Source organism: Pectinophora gossypiella, chromosome 2 (genome assembly GCF_024362695.1).
Source record: "Pectinophora gossypiella chromosome 2, ilPecGoss1.1, whole genome shotgun sequence".
In the NCBI taxonomy this organism is placed as follows: Eukaryota; Metazoa; Arthropoda; class Insecta; order Lepidoptera; family Gelechiidae; genus Pectinophora; species Pectinophora gossypiella.
This window is the reverse complement of record NC_065405.1, coordinates 13,415,385-13,438,389: the sequence shown is the minus strand read 5'-3', so window position 1 is coordinate 13,438,389 and position 23,005 is coordinate 13,415,385. Positions and strand designations below refer to the sequence as shown.

General features: G+C 39.5%; 1 protein-coding gene across 1 annotated transcript in view; it reads right to left on the bottom strand.

Annotated features, from left to right (window-relative positions):
* The window catches only part of LOC126375661 (uncharacterized), a 32,656-nt gene extending 17,813 nt beyond the window's left edge, over window positions 1-14,843 (bottom strand). Inside the window, exons 1-3 of the mRNA XM_050022718.1 lie at window positions 14,820-14,843; window positions 14,124-14,396; window positions 10,784-10,935 (exon numbers count right to left, since the gene is read on the bottom strand). Of these exons, the coding sequence (XP_049878675.1) occupies window positions 10,784-10,935; window positions 14,124-14,396; window positions 14,820-14,843 (449 nt within the window). The remainder of the gene's footprint in view (window positions 1-10,783; window positions 10,936-14,123; window positions 14,397-14,819) is intronic.
* Window positions 14,844-23,005: the final 8,162 nt, after the last annotated feature.

Genomic DNA, 23,005 nt, shown 5'->3' with positions numbered 1-23,005 from the left:
GGGCGCGGGCCTTCCCTATAGATGGATAAGGAGATCGGCCCTTAAACCACCACGCGGGCCCAGTGCGGATTGGTGGTTATTAACGACTGCTAATGTAGCCGGGACCAACGGTTGAACGTGGCTTCCGAAGCACGGAGGAGCTTGAGATGAAAACTTTTTTTTGTGGTCACCCATTCTATGACCGGCCTTTGCGAAAGTTGCTTAACTTCAACAATCGCAGACCGAGCGCGTTTATCGCTGCGCCACCGAGCTCCTCAATACTCCACTGTTAGCACTAATTACATACAAATAGAAGTCAAGATGGCATACCAAATGATGCAGCTAAATTGCGTTATGTAAATGTAGCAAACTACTCGGACTGCGCTGTTCAGCGGAGACGGTCTAAAACGACGGCAGATCCGAATTTGGAGGGATCCTAAGTCTAACTCATGCCCTATTAAAAATAGCTTGATGAGAATGGCAGCATGGTAGCAAGTAGTACATACCGTAATGATGTTTGTACTCAAAAGCTTTCTAATACAAAATAATTACTTACCTAGTGTAGGAACACTAATAATTGGCGGCTCAATAATAACCCTGACACTAGGGTTGATGAGGTTGGTAATCCACCTCATAACCCACACGATAGAAGAAAAAAAATCATTTAAATGTATTTTCTTTTTTTAAATTTTATTCTGTCAAGGTTATTATTAAGCTGCCAAAGGCCCCTGACATGGCTAATGTAACGACTGCTTAATTACATCATTAGGTAAGTAATATCCGTGCGTGACCAACACTTAACATGTGTTCCGAAGCACGGATCATCTTACTTACACAATAAGGTGACCAGCCTGTAATGTCCTTACCAAACTAGTGATCACAAAGTTATCTTTGTGATGTGTACTCACCGGATCGAATCCAAGATCTCCAGATCGTGAGCCCAACGCTCAATCACTGGATCACAGAATAGGTATCGAATATTTTCCAATAATATTGTCGTTTTAATTAGAAATAGAAGATGTTGTAGGGAATGCGAAGACATCCAATTAATCAACTAACAGGAATCAAGAGCGTTGGAGACTGGTTTAATTAATGGATTCTATTGGTCGATTTTTACTTCACCATCAACATTAATTTGGATTTCATAGATATCTGTATTTATTTTATAAGTCGTTTTATTGACAAGAATACAGTGGGTACGTACAGGTAATATTTAAAGGAAACATTAAAATTACAAAAACATTATACTTATTTCATTTAAAAAAATCATTATTTTTTTTGTAGAGCGGATGAAGGATAATTGAATTACAAAAGCGGTAAGTATATAAAGCGAAAGTTGGTGGTAGGGCTGGCAGAGGAAGACCGAGAAGGACTTACATTGACCAAATTGTAGATGTCCTTAGAAAAGGTTTAATACGATCTACTCTGAACCGGCGTGCGTGTATGAAGCGATTGATGAATGGAGGAAGCAAGAGAAGTGTGTCAGGATCGAAGCAAATGGAATTCTATAGTCTCTGCTTACCCCGGTGGGAAATAGGCGTGAGTTTATGTATGTATGTTCATTTTTAAAAAAATAACACGTTTCTTGATGACTTAAATTTTCTCACATTGGTGCTGATTCCTGTAGACATCATCTAATTTAATTTTAAGTTATAAGTAAGTACCTGACATATTCTTATCCACCGAAATGGAATGGGTAATCGACAGGCATATTTATGAAACACACGTCAACTTTAGGCAGATATTTCAAAAACCCTCCGAAAATTTTATATTGGCCACTAATCCGACAGAATTAAGTTGACAGCACACGACAAACGGGTCGCATATCAGCGACATGCCCATTTTATTCGGCCGGTTTATTCATTTATTTTAAAATTAACAATTGTCAATCAGTCCCTTTCCTTTTCGGTGGATAAGAAAATGATGGGTTAAAGACCGGTCTGCGAGAATCGGGGCCAGTATTTATTCACGAGCAAAATAAGTGCAGTATGTCTTTCGAAAGTCTACATCACCTAGGTCTCAACTCCAGCCCTGGCCCGATTGTGCCTCACGTCAGAAGTTGGCAAACAAGTACATACCTTGCGTACAAACATTGACACAAATAATGTAATTTTGGATGCATAGCGGCGATTAAACGGTTTGCAAATTCGATATGACGTCACTGTACTTCATGTTGTGACGTCATGTATTCTATTTTTGAACTTGTTCCTTAAGTAAGTGATGCGGGTTGACTCCAGCATTCATTGTTTTATCTTTAGTTAGACCTGTCATTTTCTAATCTTCCGAAAAGCAAAGGGATGGATTGAGAGCTGTTAATAGCGCGAGTCGGACCAATTTACACTGGGCCATAGAATAAGGAATAATTGGCCATGAAGTTTGTAAAAATATCCAACAAAAGTTTATCTGAACTTATTTTTACCAGACTTATTGTAGATTTGCCGCAAATAGCGCTTACAACTTCGCCGGACAAAGGGGTATGTGGCCAATTGAGCGCGAACCTCGGCTCAGGACATCGTCTGAGAGGTTATGAAAGAACTAAACTAATCGACACTAGTGGGCCGATACCGATAAGCGCTGAATGAGAGAAATCGTCGTCCACGAAGACGAGACCGGTATCGGGGTCCTGAAGTAATTGTTGTCACGCGAATGGCCGGGATTTTTAACGTAGGTATGTGCGTAAGGTGTTCTACTAGTTTTGCTACACATTCAATTTATCTGAGTACCGTGATCAAGCTGGCAACATCACTCGGGAACATGTGCTTGCATCGACCCGAGCAAATTTAATTACAATTCTCCAGAGCTCTCTGCGAATGAAGACTCGGATGTGGCACTAAATTTGATCAAATTTGACACGCGTCGGATTCTTTGACGTCACACGACTGTTATTTATGGAATCCCGAAATCCCTTGTGATAACGCTGACGTACGCGTAACAAATGCGATTTACTGAATTTATAAAAAGGTCTACCTACTTATCGGTCTTTGGTTTAGGTACTTATTGGTCTTGCCGCGGGGGTGGGCGCTTCTTACATCAGTAGGCCGTAATGAGATGGTGGCTGAGTCCAGATACGGACCCAGACCTACCGGGTATAACGTAGAACTCTTGCCCAGGATAACGGTGAAAACCTCAACGGTTGCAGAGGCGGAAATGAGAGCCATACGTACGGCAATGCAGGACGGAAGGGGCAAGTCACAGGGACTGTTACCTGGAACCTGACAAGCAGTAACTGACAGTACTATTCAGAGGCGGAGGACAGGAGTCCCAGTACGACTCTGATGTACTCTTGGCGCCATCCCACTCGTGTCAGATTGCAGGGAATAGTATTGCGGGGCGGAAGACAAGAGGGAAACGACTGCCCTATTTTCCCTAAAAAAGTACCATGGAGAATGCTACACCGACAAGAGCATGGCTATTAAATGACTTACTTATCTATTAGCGAGTCTGTCCACTAGAACTACCCTTAACACAGATACAAACATAAAATCACGCTTATTTTTTCAATATTATATGTTTTACTATTTTTATATTATTTATCTACCGGGGCTCCTGACAGTCATATTTGTCTTGCCTATGACTCAGTCCTGCGAGCCGACCTCCCCGCTGGTGTTCATGTCGTCTGCTACGCGGACGACACGCTTGTGCTGGCAAACGGGGACAACTTTGAGTCGACGACTCGACTTGCCGAGTTGGGGGTGGCATGTGTTACCCGGAAAATACACGGTCTTGGCCTCCAGTTAGCGCCGCACAAGACCGAGGCGCTGTGGTTCCACAACCTCTCACGGGGTGAGGAGCCACCGGACTCGTCGATCCGCGTCGGCGATGTCCAAGTTCCGATCAGAAGGCAAATAAAATACCTTGGCCTTATCCTGGACGGCCGGTGGGATTTCCGGGAACACCACAACCGCCTATACCCCAGGATCGAGAAAGTGATCGGAGCCCTTCACCGCATTCTTCCCAATCTCGGCGGGCCGAGAGAGGGAGTCCGGCGTCTCTACGCCGGGGTAGTGCGTTCGATGGCACTCTACGGTGCGCCTGTCTGGGCCCCTAGCCTGACGAGCGACCGGCGGCGCAAACTTAACAGTTTGCAGCGGAGAGTGTCCATCCGAATAGTGAGGGGATACCGCACAATATCCCATGAGGCTGCCATGCTCTTGGCCCGATGCCCGCCTCTAGACATCTTAGCGGACATGGATGCGCGAACATACCATCTCGTTCGTAGCATTCGCCAGAGCGGGGAGCCTCAACGAGCTGTAGAGAGGCTCAGAGAGCGAGAACACCTTAGGGCGCTCGAGGAGTGGAAAGCGCGACTTGAGGAGCCACGTTCCTCACGACAAAGAGTCGTTGGGGCAATATTACCATCTTTTGCCCCATGGATGGAGAAAATCTGGAACGGCACGTTCCGATTAACACAGGTGCTCACTGGACACGGCTGTTTCGGTCAGTACCTGCATCGGATTGGACGCGAAGTAACAGCGCAGTGTCATCACTGCAGTGACGATGTGGACGACGCCCAACATACGCTGGAGGAGTGTCCCGCGTGGATCCCGGAGCGACAAACCCTGGTCTCAGAGGTCGGGGCTGACCTTTCTCCCCCTGCCATAGTTGCGGCTATGCTGTCGGGAGAAAGGCAATGGAAGGCGATGGTCGCTTTCTGCGAGTCTGTCATGACTCAGAAAGAGGCCGCGGAACGGGACCGGGAGAGGCTGGATCCCGCCCGGAGAAGGAGATGTCGGCGACGTGCGGTGGCGGCGGTAGCCGCGGCTGTCTAGCCGTGTCCGCCCTGTAGTTCCGGGCGCAAGAATAGGGCTACGGTACCCCCTGCCTGTCGTAAAAGGCGACTGAAAGGGGACACTGGAGACCGTGAGTGGTAAGGGCGGGGGCCCGAGCCGCTCTTCATACGGTCTCCGGGAGGGACGGCAATGTGACATGGCCTCGCATTGCCGTAAAACTGGGATGGCGTAGGGGTGGGGACCTACCCCGGGACGCGCTTTTTATAGCAGGCGCGAGGGAAGCACCGGTGCGTTCGTTAGAGATCCCGGAGCTTCCCGACATGCGCAGCAGAGGGCCATCGGAGGGGTTTTAGTCGGTAAGAGTCCGACATAACCTCGTCGCTCCCCCGGGTGGCGAGGTATCCATGAGGATTTCCCCTTCGTAACCAAAAAAAAAAAAAAAAAAGATCGTACTAAACCTTCTCTAAGGACTTCCATAACTTTTTCTAAATTCTTCCTATTTTCTGAGCAACATTTTCTTTCCGTAAAATTAAAGTAATAGAAAACTTAAAAATAATACTGTTAAGTTGTTCTCAAGTTATGGTAATCCTAATTAACAAAAAAGACATGTTCAAAAAATGTTTTTTCCTGATATGAATCTTTTATCTTCTTTAATAAAGTGGGGTGTTTGGTTAATAAGTAACCTTACCAACCCTGACATCAGGGTTCAGTATTATCCGCATTTCATTGTTGTTTTTTCTAACAATATTTTTTTCTCTTCAATTGTTTTGCCTTCGTATTTAGCCAATCAATAAAGTTAGGGAAACATGGTTATAAAATTAGCGGAAAGGGCACGGAAAAGGATTAGTTTGGGATGATAATAATATAATAATAAACATACTTCATAACTTATTTAAGGAGTGGGTATTTACAATTCTAGCAATATTGCTATTTGACAACTGTTGACATGTCAAATTGCTATATTACTTTTTAGATTAATTGTTTCAATGTGGCCTTTTTAACCCTCCTGCGGGCTTAGCACCGTAAGCGCGCGACTCTTTCTCGCCTCGAAATACGTCACCCGTCACTCTCTCACAGTACTGCACAGAAAGAGAGATGATCTCTGTCACTGCGAGAAAGAGTCGCGTGCTTACCGTGCTAAGCCCACTGATTCCTTGTCTCTTGATAAGGTTCCTCGTATCCATTTTAGGACTGCCTTTCCACGGTGGCTACAAGTTGACTTTTTTTTCTTAGCTTTTGGCTCTGCCTACCCAAATAGGTATTACGAGAGTGAGTTTATGTATGTATGTTTTTAAGTACAAGCATTATTAAATAAAAAGTATGCACAGATTCGTCCTATACGAAAATCAAAGCAGAAAGAAAATACAGCATAAATTATTCGGTTCCATAAAATATAAACAGTCTTGAAATAAACGAAGACCAAATTAAACCTGCAAGGATATAATATAAAACGTTTGTATAATTAATTATGCTGCTGCTAATTATGAAATATACTGGCTTGGTAAAATAGATTTAGATAGATAGGTACCTATTTAATTATTTTTTCTACGGAGACGTGTTGAGGTAAAATGCTGAGAAATGAAGGTACATTTAATAGGGTAGTTTCCAACTAGTCAAATCAGTTACTTTTTAGTAAACGTCAAAACACGAAATTACTGTGGAATTTATATGAAAACTAAATTCCACAGTAATTTCGTGTATTTCGCTCGCACGAAAAATTTAATAAATTTTTATTCATTAAAATTCATAAATAAATTAAATAGAAAAAGAAAACGTTTTTTGTCAACACAAAATTTCATAATTTATCTTTGAACTAGGAAACTACCCAATTAGAAAGATTATTTTAGTATTTCTATTTCGTTTTTTGTGTTTTACCTGCCAGTTCACTTTTTCTGGAAATTCAATATTTTAGTAGACAAAATATTTATAAGTAAATTGTAAATATTTATTTATTTTGTTTATTTTTTAGTAGTAAAATTAATTATGAGTAATAAAGTATACCAAGAGAGGAAAATCTAACTGGCTCTATTATTGCTATTGTGGCCCCAAAATGTTGAACCGCCGAATTCAAAATGAGTTTGTATTCTTGTTTGATTATAATTGATATCACGTGGTTTCCAAGATTTGTGTCCGGTAGCAATAGACTCGCCCTATATTACATTGGATTTAATCATAGCTGGTTCTACAATGACGTGACTTATTGTAGATTTGCCGCAGGTGGCATTAACTACTTGGCCGGACAAATGTGGAGCGCTGAAGGCTCTCATCCGGAACCCTACATGTGCGGAGCTGGAGTATATTTAAATGAAATTGCACATAAAAGTTAAAAGTGGACTGTATTTAATAGGATTATATTTTATAGTTACATTTTGAATGATTACGCAGAGTTGAAGGGAAAGAGTGTTACAATCGCCATCTTGTGGTCGAATTAAAAAACTTAAATCTAGTGTTGCCACATTATTTTATGTGAGGATTCGAACACTACATTCAGGCTCTACATTTATTATCTACCCAATAAACGTGATTTCGAAATGTAGGCACTTCATTTTATATCAACTATTTAAACAAAACTAATTGAATGTTCTATTTTCCGTGTTAATTTGTACCGAAATAAAGCAAAGTCAGAGAAGCTGTTTTTTTTTTCATTCATCATTTATACCCAGAAAGAAAGATGAAAGACGCATTATGTCTGTTATCCATGAAATTAGAAGGTTAAGCGAAGAAATATATTTACAACGCCACCTACCTATATTTTTTTCGAGAAACGTTACTTCAAAAGTTCGTCATTATTTGAATACATTTCTACCGTCTTTATTTGCTTGCCTTTGAAAACATTTCAAGAAAACAAGTCTAAATCCGAGTTCTATAGTTTTAACACTAAAGTTTAAACAGTGTTAACCTAAGAAGTTACTTAGGTAGGAAATGTTACTTAGCAATGGGCAACTTAGAGTGTAGCAAGTTGAAGTGAAGTTTGCGTATTACGGCTTGAACTGTGTGTCTTCGAAGCTGCTCTTGGAAGCTGAGCAGCTAAAATGGGGTAAAGTAACATAATACTTGGTATATAAAGAGGATGATGTGTCATACTACGCATGTGTAGATAAGTGGACCCAACTCAACTCAGTACAGCGCTTTTTTTTTGAGGAACTTAGCTTTGAAAGTCCCTCAATAGGCTACTCTCACACGACACCGCACACTGCGCTTGGCGATGAAGCGGTCGGCAAAGGCTGGCTTGTATGTATTCCGCTGATGCCTGCGCATTGCCACACGGTGAACCACTACAAAAACTGCGTTGTGTAACAATCGTCTTGTGAGCTGTTAACTTGTCACAAATATTTTAAAAACGAGCGTGTCTACGGTAACGAGCATTAACATGTACACACTTTGGTATCATGTCACATTAACTTTTTTGACAAATTAAACTGTAAGTCTCACTAAATGTTAAATATGTTAGTGCGACAAGAGTCCTAAAGCGGGTAAATTATATTGCTCATGACTGTACATGTTGTCTTCTGACGACTAGGATAAAAATTTGAGGCGTAAGTTTTGTTGTGTGTGTGTGTATTCAATGTGTCATCGCTCACGTCAGTGGATGCGGCACCGTGGTAGTGATAGCACTGAACTTATAGTAGTTGTCCTGACAATAAATCTGTAAGTACATATACACATATATCACCATCATCATCTCCCTAGCATTATCCCGTTTTTCACAGGGTCCGCTTACCTAAACTGAAGATTTGACAGGTCCGGTTTTTTACAGAAGCATCTGCCTGTCTAACCTTCCAACCCGCGAAGGGAAAACCAGTCCAACACAGGTTAGGTCACATACCCCCGAAAATGCGTTTCCCGGGAATGTGGGTTTCCTCACGATGTTTTCCTTCGATGCGGGGCACGTAATAATTATGATCCAAACATGAATTCTAAAACAAATTCGTCATTCATTGGTTTACGCTTGTACTGGATTCGAACCTGCGACCTCAAAGTGAGAGGCAAGTGTTCTACCAACTGGGCTAACACGGGTCTACATATACATATAAGCGAAATGCATTGGGACGTTGGGGTGCTCACTGAAATGGGATTTTGCGAAATTAAACCCCTAGAGAAGTAAGGAAAGGTGGCAAATTCCGTATGAAACTTTGCAATTTTTAGAGTTAGAATGAATTTTCCAAGATTATGTCGCTAGTGGACGACTAGTATATAACGAACAAACGAATAACAACCAAACGACAGTATGGGCCTATAGGGTGTATAAATCAATTCAAGGTTCTTATTCATCGTGTGCACCGACCCTAGCCACATTGCGTGAAACTAAATGGAAACAAAGTGTCGGCATTAATCAGCCTGTTCTCGACTCACGTACTCTATAGGTACCCGGGTATAGACCGGCGGGTGTTCCAAGCTCATTACAACACAAATAAATTAAGGCGTCCGAATGTTTTCTTTTTACTAATTTGACTTAGGTGTATACCTACATTAATAACATACCTTTGTAACGTTTCTAAATTAATGACTTATTAAATTATCTTAAGTGCAGTTTTCACTAACATAGTTGCCTGGACCGTTATAGACGGCGCGGCGGCGATACGCCTCACCACCTATCACGTTGGTCTCACAAAAAGCTCGGTGAGGTGATGTGTGGGTACTTTGTTCATCATCATACGATGGACGTACCTCTGACTACCCTATTGGGATATACTCGTGAGCTTATGTTATCTCAAGTAGTTAAGAAATTCCTTGATCAAAAAAAAAATCCTAATACATTTAATAACCAGACAAATTTGAATTACTAGTTTAACAAGTTCCTGGAATTACGCTCGTCGCGGCGTTTGCTTTCAAAAAGTTCTATAAACGTCGTGTTTCAAAGGAATCTCAATAGTTTCCCTTTATTTACTGCAATTCCATGCTGTTTCAGCTCCGGTATAAAATATCTCAGTTACGTAAAACCTGTCTTGTTGCATTCAATTTGAAATTCTAAGAAGTTTCAATATCTCTCTTGTAACTATTTCTGCTGTAGAAATTAATACCAGCTATCTATTTGTTTTCAGTAAGTATGATCCATTGGAGTCGTGGTAGGTAGAACGCTTGCCTCTCACTTTGAGGTCGCAGGTTCAAATCCAGCACAGGCCTAAACCAATTATTGTCGAATTTGTTTTCGAATTCATGTTTGGATCATAAATGATTATCACGCGCTCAGCAGTGAAGGAAAACATTGTGAGGAAACCCACAGTCCCGAAAAATGCATTTTCGGAGGCATGTGATGTGTTAGGTTTGCTTTCCCCTTGCGAGTTGGAAGGTCAGACAGGCAGTCGCTTCTGCAAAACACCAGACCTGTCAAATCTTCAGGTTAGGTAAGCGGACCTAACCTGAAGATGAAGGAGAGGATAATCCTAGGAAGATGATGAAGTATGCGAAGTTCTAGGCAAAATAATTTGTACAACTTTACTTACTCAAATACTTACCAACAATGTATCATCTCTAACATGTAAGCAACATGTAACATGTAAGCTATCTGAAAAAGAATAATCTCGAAGAAGAATCGCCCTAGCGTATTATCACAGGATTCTTTTTCCATTAGACTTACCTTTACCTCTCCCCGGAAACTCCATACCAAAATCTCATTATTACCATGTACTATCATCATGCCTTACGCGCTATTTTGAGCGAGACAGTCAATTCTCGCACTCGCTCTTTCTCCTACCAGCTTATGACCATTTAAGACTAAAATAAGACCCAGAGGGGGTGAGATCGGCGCCCAATACGAATTGGTGCGGGGCGAAGAAGTCTACGTACTATACTTATTATTACAACTTAGCTGAGTTTTAGGGAGCAATGCGGCATGATTGACAACACCAGCTATTGTTTTTGCATTTATTAGTCCACATTTAAATGTGGTGTAAGGTTAACCTTGTAAGTTCATTTACATATCACCTACTTGGAAGAATCTTCCTGCGTGTTTGTACAAAGACGCGTCCAAAATACAATAGATCTCAGGGTAATTGAGCCTCCACCTACCCCCATCCTATTTTACCTCCTTCTTTTGAAGGTGGTTAATAACGACGTCATCATAAGCTACTTACAGCCTTCTCTTTTCAGCAGCCTCGTCCGCGTGCAGTTGCGAGCACTTCTCCATGTGTTCCCGGGCCCTCTCAGCCTTGGTGAACATGCTCAGCCGCCGGGATACGTCCGCTTCCACTTTCTTCAGGGTCAAGTCGTCTCGAGCGCGCTCGTCCTGTGTTCCAATAATTGAAATCAGTACAGACCATATCGGGACATACGTAACCACTTACACTAACAGTAGAACCCCGGTAAGTCCCTAACATAACATAGCATCCACACTTACTCCTCGCAAGCTACTTTAACGTCCTATGTAACAGTAACTAATAAGGGGCGAGCCTTTTGTCATTTATCAAGGCAGACATCCTGGATTCCTGTTAAGTACTTATAATAATCTCAATGTTATAGCTAGTAATGTTATAGTAGTAGTAGTAACGGTCTCTGGGGTCCAGTGGTTGAGCGTTAGACTCACGATCCGGAGGCCCCGGGTTCGAATCCCGGTGGGGACATATCATAAAAATCACTTTGTGATCCCTAGTTTGGTTAGGACATTATAGGCTGATCACCTGATTGTCCGACAGTAAGATGATCCGTGCTTCGGAAGGCACGTTAAGCCGTTGGTCCCGGTTACAATTTACTGATGTAAGTGAGTAATCGTTACGTGAGCCATGTCAGCGGCCTTTGACGGGAGTTGAGGACAGAAGAGGCAAGATGATTGGACACTTAATAAGACACGACGAATTTATTAAAAACATCATAGAAGGTAAGCTACAAGGAAAGGAAGGGGAAGACCAAGAAGAGCTTACACGGAACAGATTAAAGAGAAGGTGAACGTCGTGTCTTATAAGGAAGTAAAAGGATTATACATTGTTTTAAGTTTACGCGGTTATTATCATAATTAAAGCACATAATAACGGGTTCTTACCGCGTTTAAATGGGGATATGAGACTCCCGATATTTCGACACTGTTGCAAGTGCCATCATCACGGGATGACTGATGAGATTGGAGTGGAGTAGGCAGCGGCAGAGAAAGAGGGTAGACAGATATGTCTGCCCGTAGAAAATTATGGATCTACCTACTCCACTCCAATCTCATCAGTCATCCCGTGATCATGGCACTTGCAACAGTGTCGAAATATCGGGAGTCTCATATCCCCATTTAAACGCGGTAAGAACCCGTTATTATGTGCTTTAATTATAGTAAAAGGATTGGCCTTTGATAGACAAGAGTGGGGAATGCTATACCGACAAGAGCGTGGCTCTTAAATTAATGATGATGAGAGAAACCATAGATCATGGTGCTAAAGTAAAGTATATGATCTGACTCGTATGTGGAAGTGTGTTGTTATTAACTTATAAACATAAATACACGGTTATGAAACTGTTATACCTTCAATAAAACGCCGGAATTAAGTAATCCGTTTTATTTATGAAGATAACATAAAAACACAGTTGAGGACCTTTTTGCCGCTCGCATACGGAGAGAGCGAGGCAGACAAACACGGAGTGACCGAAAGGCAACACATTTATAATTCCGATACACAATAGAAACCTTCCTGTTACTCAAAATTTCACCGATGAAACCCTATTAATGTATGGAACAAACCTCGTCTAACAGCCTAAATTATGCCGGGTTAAGCACGAGTATCTCGTGCCAGTATTAAATTACTGCAATTATTTCTATGCTCTTCCGGTGATTCCTTACACGAGAAAAGTACTGTTTTTATTTGTACAAACTGACGTAAATAAAAACTGAAGAAGACATAACTTTAAAATTGCTAGAGAAAAACTTTTTTTGTAGAGCGTTACTTTCGTCGAACCTATTGAACGATGATAATATATTCTGTAGGTTGCCAAGGTAACCACCGTACGGGTGAAAACCGCTAGCCTATCGTCTATAATATAGCGCCCTAAGGTTGTCTGGAAGAAATTGCCATTCAGCTATACCTAAGGCCACCGATTGTGCTTCTCTTGTCACTTTTGTAATGGTTTTACATGCGTTGGATATAATTATGAAATCTTCAGGTCTGTAGTCGTCGACTGAAGACCTTTTTGAATGGGTGTTTCCGCACCACAGGTCATTGTGAAATAGCTCACATTCGTAATTTGACGACGCCATTTGTAAACAGGTAATTTTTTTTGACGTGACTTATTGTAGATTTGCCGCAGATGGCATTAACTACGCGCTGAAGGCTCTCACCACAAGTAAGTAAATCACAAATTATTCTCGGCGACATATTAAGTATAACAACACCCCGAGCACTTCATACAAAAACTTAGTTTTACAAAGGCAGCACACATTTACGTTATCGTACATGCACATCTGTGTGTTTGACGTCTGACGCCATACGATTGAAGACTAAAGTAAGACCGAGGGGTGAGGTAAACCTAGCGCAGATGTTGGTGGGGAGCGGCGTGTTGCCGTTCTATATATGTGGTATTATTCCTTAGTCTATGGTATCACTATTATTTGAATTCAGTCTACTTCGAATCGACCTATATCACCTAGTGTAAGTAGGTAGGTAAGTATATAATAGCCTTGCAATAAAACGCTTGCAAGATAAAGGCATTGTTTATTTTTACCGGCACGTCTCGCGTTGCTAATATAAACATGCGGTTGATAACGCTGTGGGAATCGCCATTTGGCCACAAGTGTTTTGTTTTTAAATAAATGGACGATAGTTCGGTCTACTTCCCAATGCATTTGTTTCCCCTAAGTAGATACTTCGAGCAGAGAGTCTAAGCAGATACATCGAAATGATATTAGCTAAGATTCTTACACACCACCACGAAACTGATGTAAGACGCGGTTACAAGTGGTAGAGTCGGAAGAGCAAGGCCAAGGTGAACATACCGCGATGGTGGGGTAAGCTCCATATCCCCTCCGGTTGATTGAGGGAAAGCGTGTGCCCAGCACCACTGCTGGGCACGTGTTGTGTTATAAATGTAGGCTGTTTATGTATGTAATATTATTTATACTTAAATAACACGTGGGTGCTGATTCCAGTACACAACATCTTTTTTTATTTTATTTCAAGTTATACCTGTCTTTTATTTATCCGCCACGGAAAGGGACTGGTAATCGTCAAGCATAAAATTTATAGAATACACGTCAATTTTAGACAGACATTTAAACAGCCCCCTCAAAATTTTACATTGGCTAATAACCCGACAGAAGTTGACAGCACACGTCAAACGGGTAGTATAATCTGCGTGACGACTATATGATTTGCCCGGGTTATATTAGCTGTCAATCATCCGTCTCTTTCCTATTCGGCGTATAAGAAAATGACAATAACTTGAAATAAACTTAGTGTCAGCAGGAATCGGAGTCATTTATTATACATTATTTATTACACTCACCAATTTTCTCATTTCCATATGAATGCGATCCATGAATTGGTTGTATAGATACTTTCTATACTGGTTGAACTCTTTCAGCGAGCATACTGCCCGTCCGTCTTTTGTGACGAAGCCTAGTTGCTTCATTCGGTTTCTTGCGGGTTTCTGTGAGAAGTGGTTCGCCAGGTGAGGGTCGTGCATTGGGACGTAGTCGTACGAGACGTTGTAGCAGTAAGGGTCGGAGAGGTCAAAGGTCGGCCGAGGACAGTCGGCTCCCAGACCTAGGCGGCGGACCTGAGAAAGAAAATTGTGCATTTGTACAAATATGATGATGGTGGAGGCCTTGGATTTGATTCCCGATGGAGACCGAAACAAAAATCACTTTGTGATCTTTAGTTGAGTGAGGATACTCGTATTATAATAAAAAATAATAATAATTTTTCTTTCTGAAAACCAGCGCTGGATGGCGCCATAGCATGGCTCCATCGCAGCACAAGCTGAGCCATTTCCTTTTGCTCGTATTCGCTATATTCATAATTACTTAGTTTATATAGCAAATGTAAATTGTTACTGGCAATAAATTTATTTTATTCTTTTATTCTTTCTTTTTTCTTTCCACTTTCCACACCACAAAAACATTCTTAGTAAGCTAACATATAAGTGTATTTTAAGGGAGTTGGTGTCTGAAAAAAGGATTTCCCTTGTTCTATAGGTCACCAAGCCCCAATCCTTGGAAATCATTTAATCTATTCTAAGGCCGGGTTTCCACTGACGCGGTTAAGTAGTTAATGCCATTGCGACAAACGGAAATAAATGTTTTTCTTTATTTTCAAATGAAAAAAAAACAAGTTCGAAAAGTGTCTTAAAAATAACAATTTAATTGACTGCGTACTCACAATACCTACTGTTATACCTATAATATATTAACTAAGTATACGTAATTATTTACTCTTACTCATAAGATAAGTATGTGAATGCGTATGAATCATCATCTTCCTAGTGTCATCTTCACGAGTTCCGTTTACCTAACCTGAAGATTAGACAGGTTCGGTTTTTTACAGACGCGACTGCCTGTCTGACTTACCATCCCGCGATGGGACAACCAGCCCACTACATGTGAATACTAAACAGAAAAATCGTTTCAGTCTTTTGTCCATGTTATTGGACGCAATACCTTTGGTCATGATCAATATGTCAGTTAGTGTTGTAACACAAACTAAGTACTTATGTTAATGTTCCCAACTCAAGTTACTAGTAACAACACTACTCTAGTTACTCGTGTTATATTGTTTTTGTTTACATAATGACCCATGGACGGCAAGCCTTGCATTATGAACCACTCAGGTTCGAATCCCGTAGTGAGCCCTAATTAGGGAATGCAAATGTTTCAATCCCGAAGCATATTATGACGAGATCCCGTTCGAGATACGGGATTGGGTGAATCTCTTCGAGTTATACTTTATGTTTTGATTATGCTGATTTCCAAAGAAAACTTAAATATTTAGTTAGTAATGAAAGGCTTATGTTTTATTTCAAAAAACAAATTGTTTAATTAACCTTACTATCACAAACAGGCAGTTTTCATCATTTTCAGTTATCCTAACTTTACATTTTTTTATGATTTTTTTTAATAGAATAGAAAATTTCGTGATCACGCGGGATTGATATTTCCAATCCCGCGGGATCTCGAATTTGCAATCTCGAGTCGGGATGGCATTATCTAGCAATAATATTATTTGAGCTAGACAGACATGGCGAAACTATGAAGGTCCGTTATTTGCTACGAAATCGTTAAAATACACATGGAAAGAAAACATGTTATTTTAGGACGCGACTAACAAGCAACACATTTACTTGTAAAAACAAAAAAGCAAAACAAAATAAAAGGAAAAATATAACTGAAGGTACATTCATACCCAGTGATGTTCCGTTACCGGGAATATTTCCACCTTGGGAACTTTCCCAGCAGTGAAAAGGCGCAAAAATCATGTAAAAAGAATTTTTTTCGTTACCTTTAAGACGACGACTAGATTACCTTACCTAATGATAAGACCAGAGTACAAGAAAGAACAATTTGAAAAAAAAGTACCGAGTGTCCTTACTGTTAAAAACTTATTACAACGAGTACATTCCCATTTTTGGGACATCACTGTTCATAGCAGACTCCCTCCGGTTTATTGAGGAGAGGTCGGTGCTCCAGTACATACATAAATCAATAGCCTATATATAGAATGTGGAATTTTCCGTCACAAAAGTATAGAACGGAAAATAATTCACAAAACATCAAAGTTTTCATAAATTGTCCGACAGGAAAATCCACTTGATATCAACCCTTTGTTCTCACTAGTTCGATTCATTAGTTCGATCGTCGAACTAGTGAGAATTCCCCTCAGTATTCGTTACGATGTGACTAACACCCTGTATACAGGCTATTCCTGTATTGTATGTACATTGACTTCTTGCGGGTTGTGAGATCAATGACCAACCTCATCAACCCTGGTGGGATTCTGTGATCCCTTCTGTTCACAGAATACCAGTTACATATCTCATTGCGCATTCCACGCGTATTCGAAATACTATCAAACTATCATTTTCGGGTCTAACAAAGTAGTTCAGAAGAATAACATCACTAATGTCAGTGTGTCAACCCTCCCTTTATTAACATCTGTGCGTTACTGCCCACTAAATCAGGGTTAGGGTGACATAAATCGCACGTGGTCCTGTGTAGTGTGTTGTCTAGGTCAACTAATTAAAAGATATTCTGTATGAGACCGGTATTTTCTTCCAAATTTTGGTTAATAGTGTTAGGAAAAAGTCCGAAGAACCCGATGCCTAATCTCGACTGATACATCACCGTGCTAATGAACGTTACAACACTGGCTTCTGTATTGTTTGGCAAAACCTCGGACCGAGCATTGAGATTAGGTAATTTTTATGTATATTTCAGTATAATAATAATAATCACTAATTTAAGCGGCACGCTCTTGTCTGTGTAGCATTCTCCATGCTACTTTTAGGGAAAAATAGGGCAGTGGTTTTGGCTCTTGCCTTCCGCCCAAACGTACGTACGTACGAACGTAGGTAAAGTACTAATATTTTTTGACCACAAAACTGGAGATCACAGAAGTAGAGGCAGGCCCAAGAAGTGCTGGAAAGATGACTTTGATAGGAGAGAGATCATTCGGGCCAGAGGCATCAAAGAAAGAAAGAAACGTTTATATACACACACACACACATCACCTATACTTATCTTAATATCTATAGAAGAAGGTCTTCTTCTGGTGCCCAGCTGTGTGGCACTTTAAGAAAAAACTATACGATCCTGCGATCAATTTCTGGCCATCCAAATTTGAAAAAAGAACGAAATTATTTGCGGTCTGGTTGTTTCTCCATCGAATCGCAGTGAAGCAGCGGGCTGAAATTATGCTCCTTATCCCTTCCGATCGATAGCGCTTTTTTTAGACTGACAATGTTATAAAAGAGATTTGCCAGAAAACAAAGATTGATGTAGGACCTAAAATACAAGTACCATCTTTTTCTGATTTCTGAGATAGATTAATGGAGAAAACAGATATCCTCCGCAAAAATGCCAATAACTCGCCAAGTTGGTACTAATTCGTTCGGGTAATCTATTATTGTTACAGAAACTTTTTGTTAGTTTTGTCTTTCCAGAGATAATATTCTATATTATTGTTAACTATCTACAAATACATTACGATCTTGTGTAAAGCCTCGTTTTCACTAGACGACATTTGTCGAGCGATATTCACTTGGATCTTCTTCTTCTTTAAGCCACCTCTATCCCGAAGGTCGGCGACTATTAGTCTATGTCGTTCAGTCTTCAGACATGCAACTAGTCTTTTACGTATTTTTTCATGAAGTTATTTTTTTTTCTCAACTTTTTTTTCATTCAATTTATCCTCGTATATCGTGATATCGGACGAATCCGCCCGACGCTCCAACTACATGAAAATTGGGCAGTTTCCTAGGTCAAAGGTAAATGGTCAAATTCTGATTACTAAATAAAGACAGATAAAAGGTGACAAAAAACGTTTTCTTTTTTTATTTAACTTATATTTGAATATTCATAAAAAAAATGTGATAATAAGTGCGACACGTTGTCACGTTTTTCTATGACGTCACAGGTTGCTTTTTCGTACAAATTCCACAGTAATTTCGTGTTTTGATGTTTAGTAAAAAGTAACAGACTTGACTAGTTGGAAACTTCCCTACGTGTCCCTACGGGACGTCTTCCGATGTTTCCGGAAACACATGTCGCTCGACAATAAATGTCGCCTAGTCAGACATGGTAGATAATGCTTCATAATACTTCTAATTCAGAGTATTATTATTATAAAAGTGAACAATTGTATACCAAGCTGTCTCTAATAATAAGATGCGATTGGGCAAATTCGTTACTCGTAACCCCGAGCAAAAACTTTTGGTTCCCGCTAAAAATCCATTTACCCCAAGCCTTAAAAAAAGGTTTAGTTTACGTACCGACATCGCGCGCGTGTTTTTGCAAGAACTTCAAAAACGTTAAAAAAGTGTGTTAGATTGATAATCTCGTTTGAAACCCATTGTAAGTGAATCGGCAGCTACCCAAAGCACCATCTTCAACAGCTTTGGTGTCAGAAGATAACAAACGGAAGAAATTACGTGAGTACCTACCTAGGTATATTTTAATTAGAATGCATTAAAATTTTTACTTAACCTTCCAACAAAGGGTCATCAAATAAGATGTATATGATATTGGTGAGGTTGGGAATCGACCTAGCAATCTATACGAAAGGAGAAGAGAACACTTCGAAATTTAAAAAAATCTCGTGTGAGTTGTGCGGATTATATTTTAGCTCGTGTAGTATAAATAATAATAAAAAGGGTCTTGACAGACAGGGACGGATAACAAAGTGATCTTATAAGCGTTTCGTTTTTCCTTTTGGAGTTTGGAACCCTAAAAAGATTATTAAAACCCCTGCCAATCTCAACCATAAATTTTGCCAATGTTTACAAAAAAGTTAATTTTCTTAATGGATTTGATCTGTCAATCTGAAAATGATAGCATTGGTGAAATCAGGTGCCTCTATCAAATTAAATGGAACATCATGATAGGTAGGGCATCATGGGAAGATAAAAACAGATCTGATAAGATTTTGTTCCATTAAAACTATATCCTTCTATGATGAAAAAAAGACGAAAAGCTACTAGAAGAAAAGAGAGGAAGGGGAAGACCAAGAAGAGCTTACATGGAACAGATTAAAGAAAAGGTTAACATCGTGTCTTATAGGGAAGTCAAGGAATTGGCCTTTGATAGACTGGAATGGAAAATGCAACACTGAGAAGAGCGTGGCTCTTAAATTGATGATGATAAAAAGTATATCAATATATATACCTACCTACCTTTACCTATATTGACTAAGCGAGTAAGCCATCTAAGCGAATAGGTATGCATGTCGTATTGCTCATATCATAACTTATCTCAAGGACTTATCGATGTCATAGTAATACCTCCACCCCGGAACTTTCTCCCTCTCCTTTCCTCAAAACTAGAGGGAATAGGCATTTATTAAAAAGCGTGTACCATTTTATGCCACATCTTCACGTTTGTGGATAATAGACCTTATGGAGTGTCTAAAATTCTATGAAGCCACGATTGACAGCGCTCTGAGACATTTAACACTATCTGGGGCAAGGTTTCGGGTATAGGCAACGAGTCATTGGCTTTAATTCATAATTGGAAACACCTAAATAGGCTTGCCTTTCTTCTACATGGGCCTTAACACAGCTGGTGAGGAGTTAGTGTATATATTATACATCTCTGTCTACTCCTTTGGGCGTATAAGCTAAGCTATGTTATATTCTCTCATACTCTTGGTCAAGTTAACGCTAGAGTGGTCTAATTATTGTTAATTCGTTCATTTCGTTAATTATGGTACCGTATGGTGGATGTGACTAATTGGTACATCCAGTGTTCAGTGACATGTGTACAACATTCATATTCCATAGTAATACAGAACAGTATTATAGATATGTGTACTCAACTAACTTATACTTCCATAAAATATACAGGGTGTTAATGACATCGTAGTGAATACTGAGGGGGATGAATCAGTTCATGATTCTTGAAAGTATGGAACATAAATTAATAAAAAAGGCATGTTTTTCTTGTTTTTTTTTTTTAAATTAATTTCAATTGCATACTTTTGCGTCGGGAAATTCCAATTGCTATCAATCCTCAAAGTCTCTAACGCCCTGTATGTTAAGTGCTATAAAAGCCTGAATTATGGTAAATCTTAAGATTTACTGGTATGAAAAACTTCAATAAACGCCTGATCCGTGTGTGTGATGACATAAAATAATCAATGTTTCTTTCTTTCTTTCGATCCTATCCTATCTCTCCAACTACGGATAGTTTGCCTATTAAGGGAAAAAAGTGAAATAAGAGACAAAAATATCGCTTCAATGTGCTGACCCTATCCCTACTGATATAGGGACCTCATTGTATTTATTTTATTCATTTGTTTCTCTATATTCGATCATGTTCAATTCCCAGCTCTGCATTTGTCATTGTTCCTAGTAATCCTACCTACCTTTTCCTTTAAGCAAAAGTAAATGATTCTATCTCGAGACTTTCTATCGCCCCCGTGTTCTAAAATGAAAACAAAGAAAAAGGAAAAAGTTTAGAAAACATTTCTCTGTTGAACATTATTAAGAGGATACTGTCACGAGACAAACTAGCCAATGTCGTTTTAAAATCCAAACCTCATTGTTTAACTTTTGTGTCTGGAAATATCAGCTTTAGGAGGTCAAAATGCTTTTCATCCATTCACGTCCTTACATGTGTCATAATAAGTCTACTTAATACAAAATTGAAACTTTCAAATCAACTGTCATGGAATTCGACGAATAAGCATCACATTGGTGCTAATTCCTGCAGACGCCATCTAATTTTATTTTAAGTTATAACTGTCATTTTCTTATCCGTTGAAAAAAAAAGGGACGGGTAATCGACAGGCATAAAATTTATGGAATACACGTCAATTATAAGCAGAAATCTAAAACAGCAGTCTAAAAATTTTATATCGGCCTATAACCCGACAGAATTAAGTAGACAGCACGTCAAACGGATTGCATACCAGCGAGATGCCTATATTTTATTCGCACGGATTATTCATTCATTCTAAAATTAACTTGTTGACAATCATCCGTCCCTTTCCATTACGGCGGAAAAAAAATTATTAGGTGTCTGCATGAATCGGGGCCAATATTTGGCCAATATATAATGCTACCTATTCACGTACCCCGGACACTATGCTAAAATGTCATTCCTACCATGTATGCCTAACGCGTAGGTCGCGGAGCGGCTTACGGCCATTTTAGGCTTTACTCTAAACCTCAAAGACCCAAAAGGGTGTAAGGTCGGTGCCCGATACGAATTTGTTCTAAGTATACATAGTCATCTCCTTAGCGTTATTCTGTTTTCACAGGGTACGCTTATCTAACCGGAAGAATTGGGTAGATTTCTAGCTTAAAAGATAAATATAAAATTCTAATTATTAAACAAAGATTTAAAGATTAGAAAAAAAGTTTTCTTTTTTCTATTTAAGTAACTTATTATTTATGAATTGTAATAAAGAAGAAGAACCTAACCTAACCTAACCTAACAATAAGTTCGACATTTTGTCACGTTTTTCTATGATGTCAGAGGTTGCTTTTTCATACAAATTCCATAGCAATTTCGTGTTTTGACGTTTAGTAAAAAGTTACTGATTTGACTAGTAGAGAGCCTTCAGCGCTCCCCATTTCAGTCCGGCAAAGTTAATGCCATCTGCGGCAAATCTACGTCACGTAAAAAAAAATTGCTATTGATAAACGACGTTTTCGGTAGAAAGCACTCGGTATTTATCGCGTCTGATGTTCACACCTTAAAAAAAGTGACTGTCTTAAAAATAGTTGTATTTTAGTCTACTAGGTACTAAATGACAAGCTGTTATTGAGCGGAAGCAAGCTAAGTAACTTTGAAACTTGACAGGCAAAAGCTTTTGGTTTAAAATCTATAATATCCGGGACCGTAATAAAGTAAAATTCTACTAATAGGAACATTGTTATATACTTATAGGCCCTAAATGGGTTAGCAGACATAATTCAAACAAGGCGATTTGCAGCCACTATAAAGTCAAAATCCTAAGATGGATATGATAGGTGAGTGTGTAATGGTCCATAATCAAAAAATAATCAATAGTGGTTGCTATGCACGAGCCATTATACTACATATAACTATATACTTTATTATATTTCATGTATCTCAAAGATAATGTTAACAAAGTAAATAACATCTGTGTGATGGCAGCCAGCTTTCTACGTAATGCCTTTTACTTTCATTAGTAAATGAATGACTTTGCAATGTTGGTAACACATTACGATAACACAACAGTTTACTTACCTAACTGTGAAACAGTAGCATATTTCATACCTCATTAAGTAATAACTTATTTAGTTTAGCTTCATTGTGTTTATGTTACATACATAAATTCACGCCTATTTCCCACCGGGGTAAGCAGAGACTATGGAATTTAATTTGCTACGATCCTGACGCAGTTTTCTTGGTTCCTTCACTTCCATCAATCGTTAATCGCGTTGTTGAATCGTAAAGCTAATTCAGAAGCCTTGGGGTAGTTTGACGATTTTTTCTTCCATCTCATATTGACATAATGTCGATAACCTTATCAAACTTGGCATCAGCAAAATCTGGATATTTTTTATCTACTTACGTACTTAGTAGCTCAGTAGACAAGGGCATTGCATACAATAAAGTAAAGAAGCTCTAAATAAATAACAACCGGACATTCTAGACGCTTCTGGTGACTTTATCATTTGTAAGTCGGAGAAGTGGTTAAGAAGTT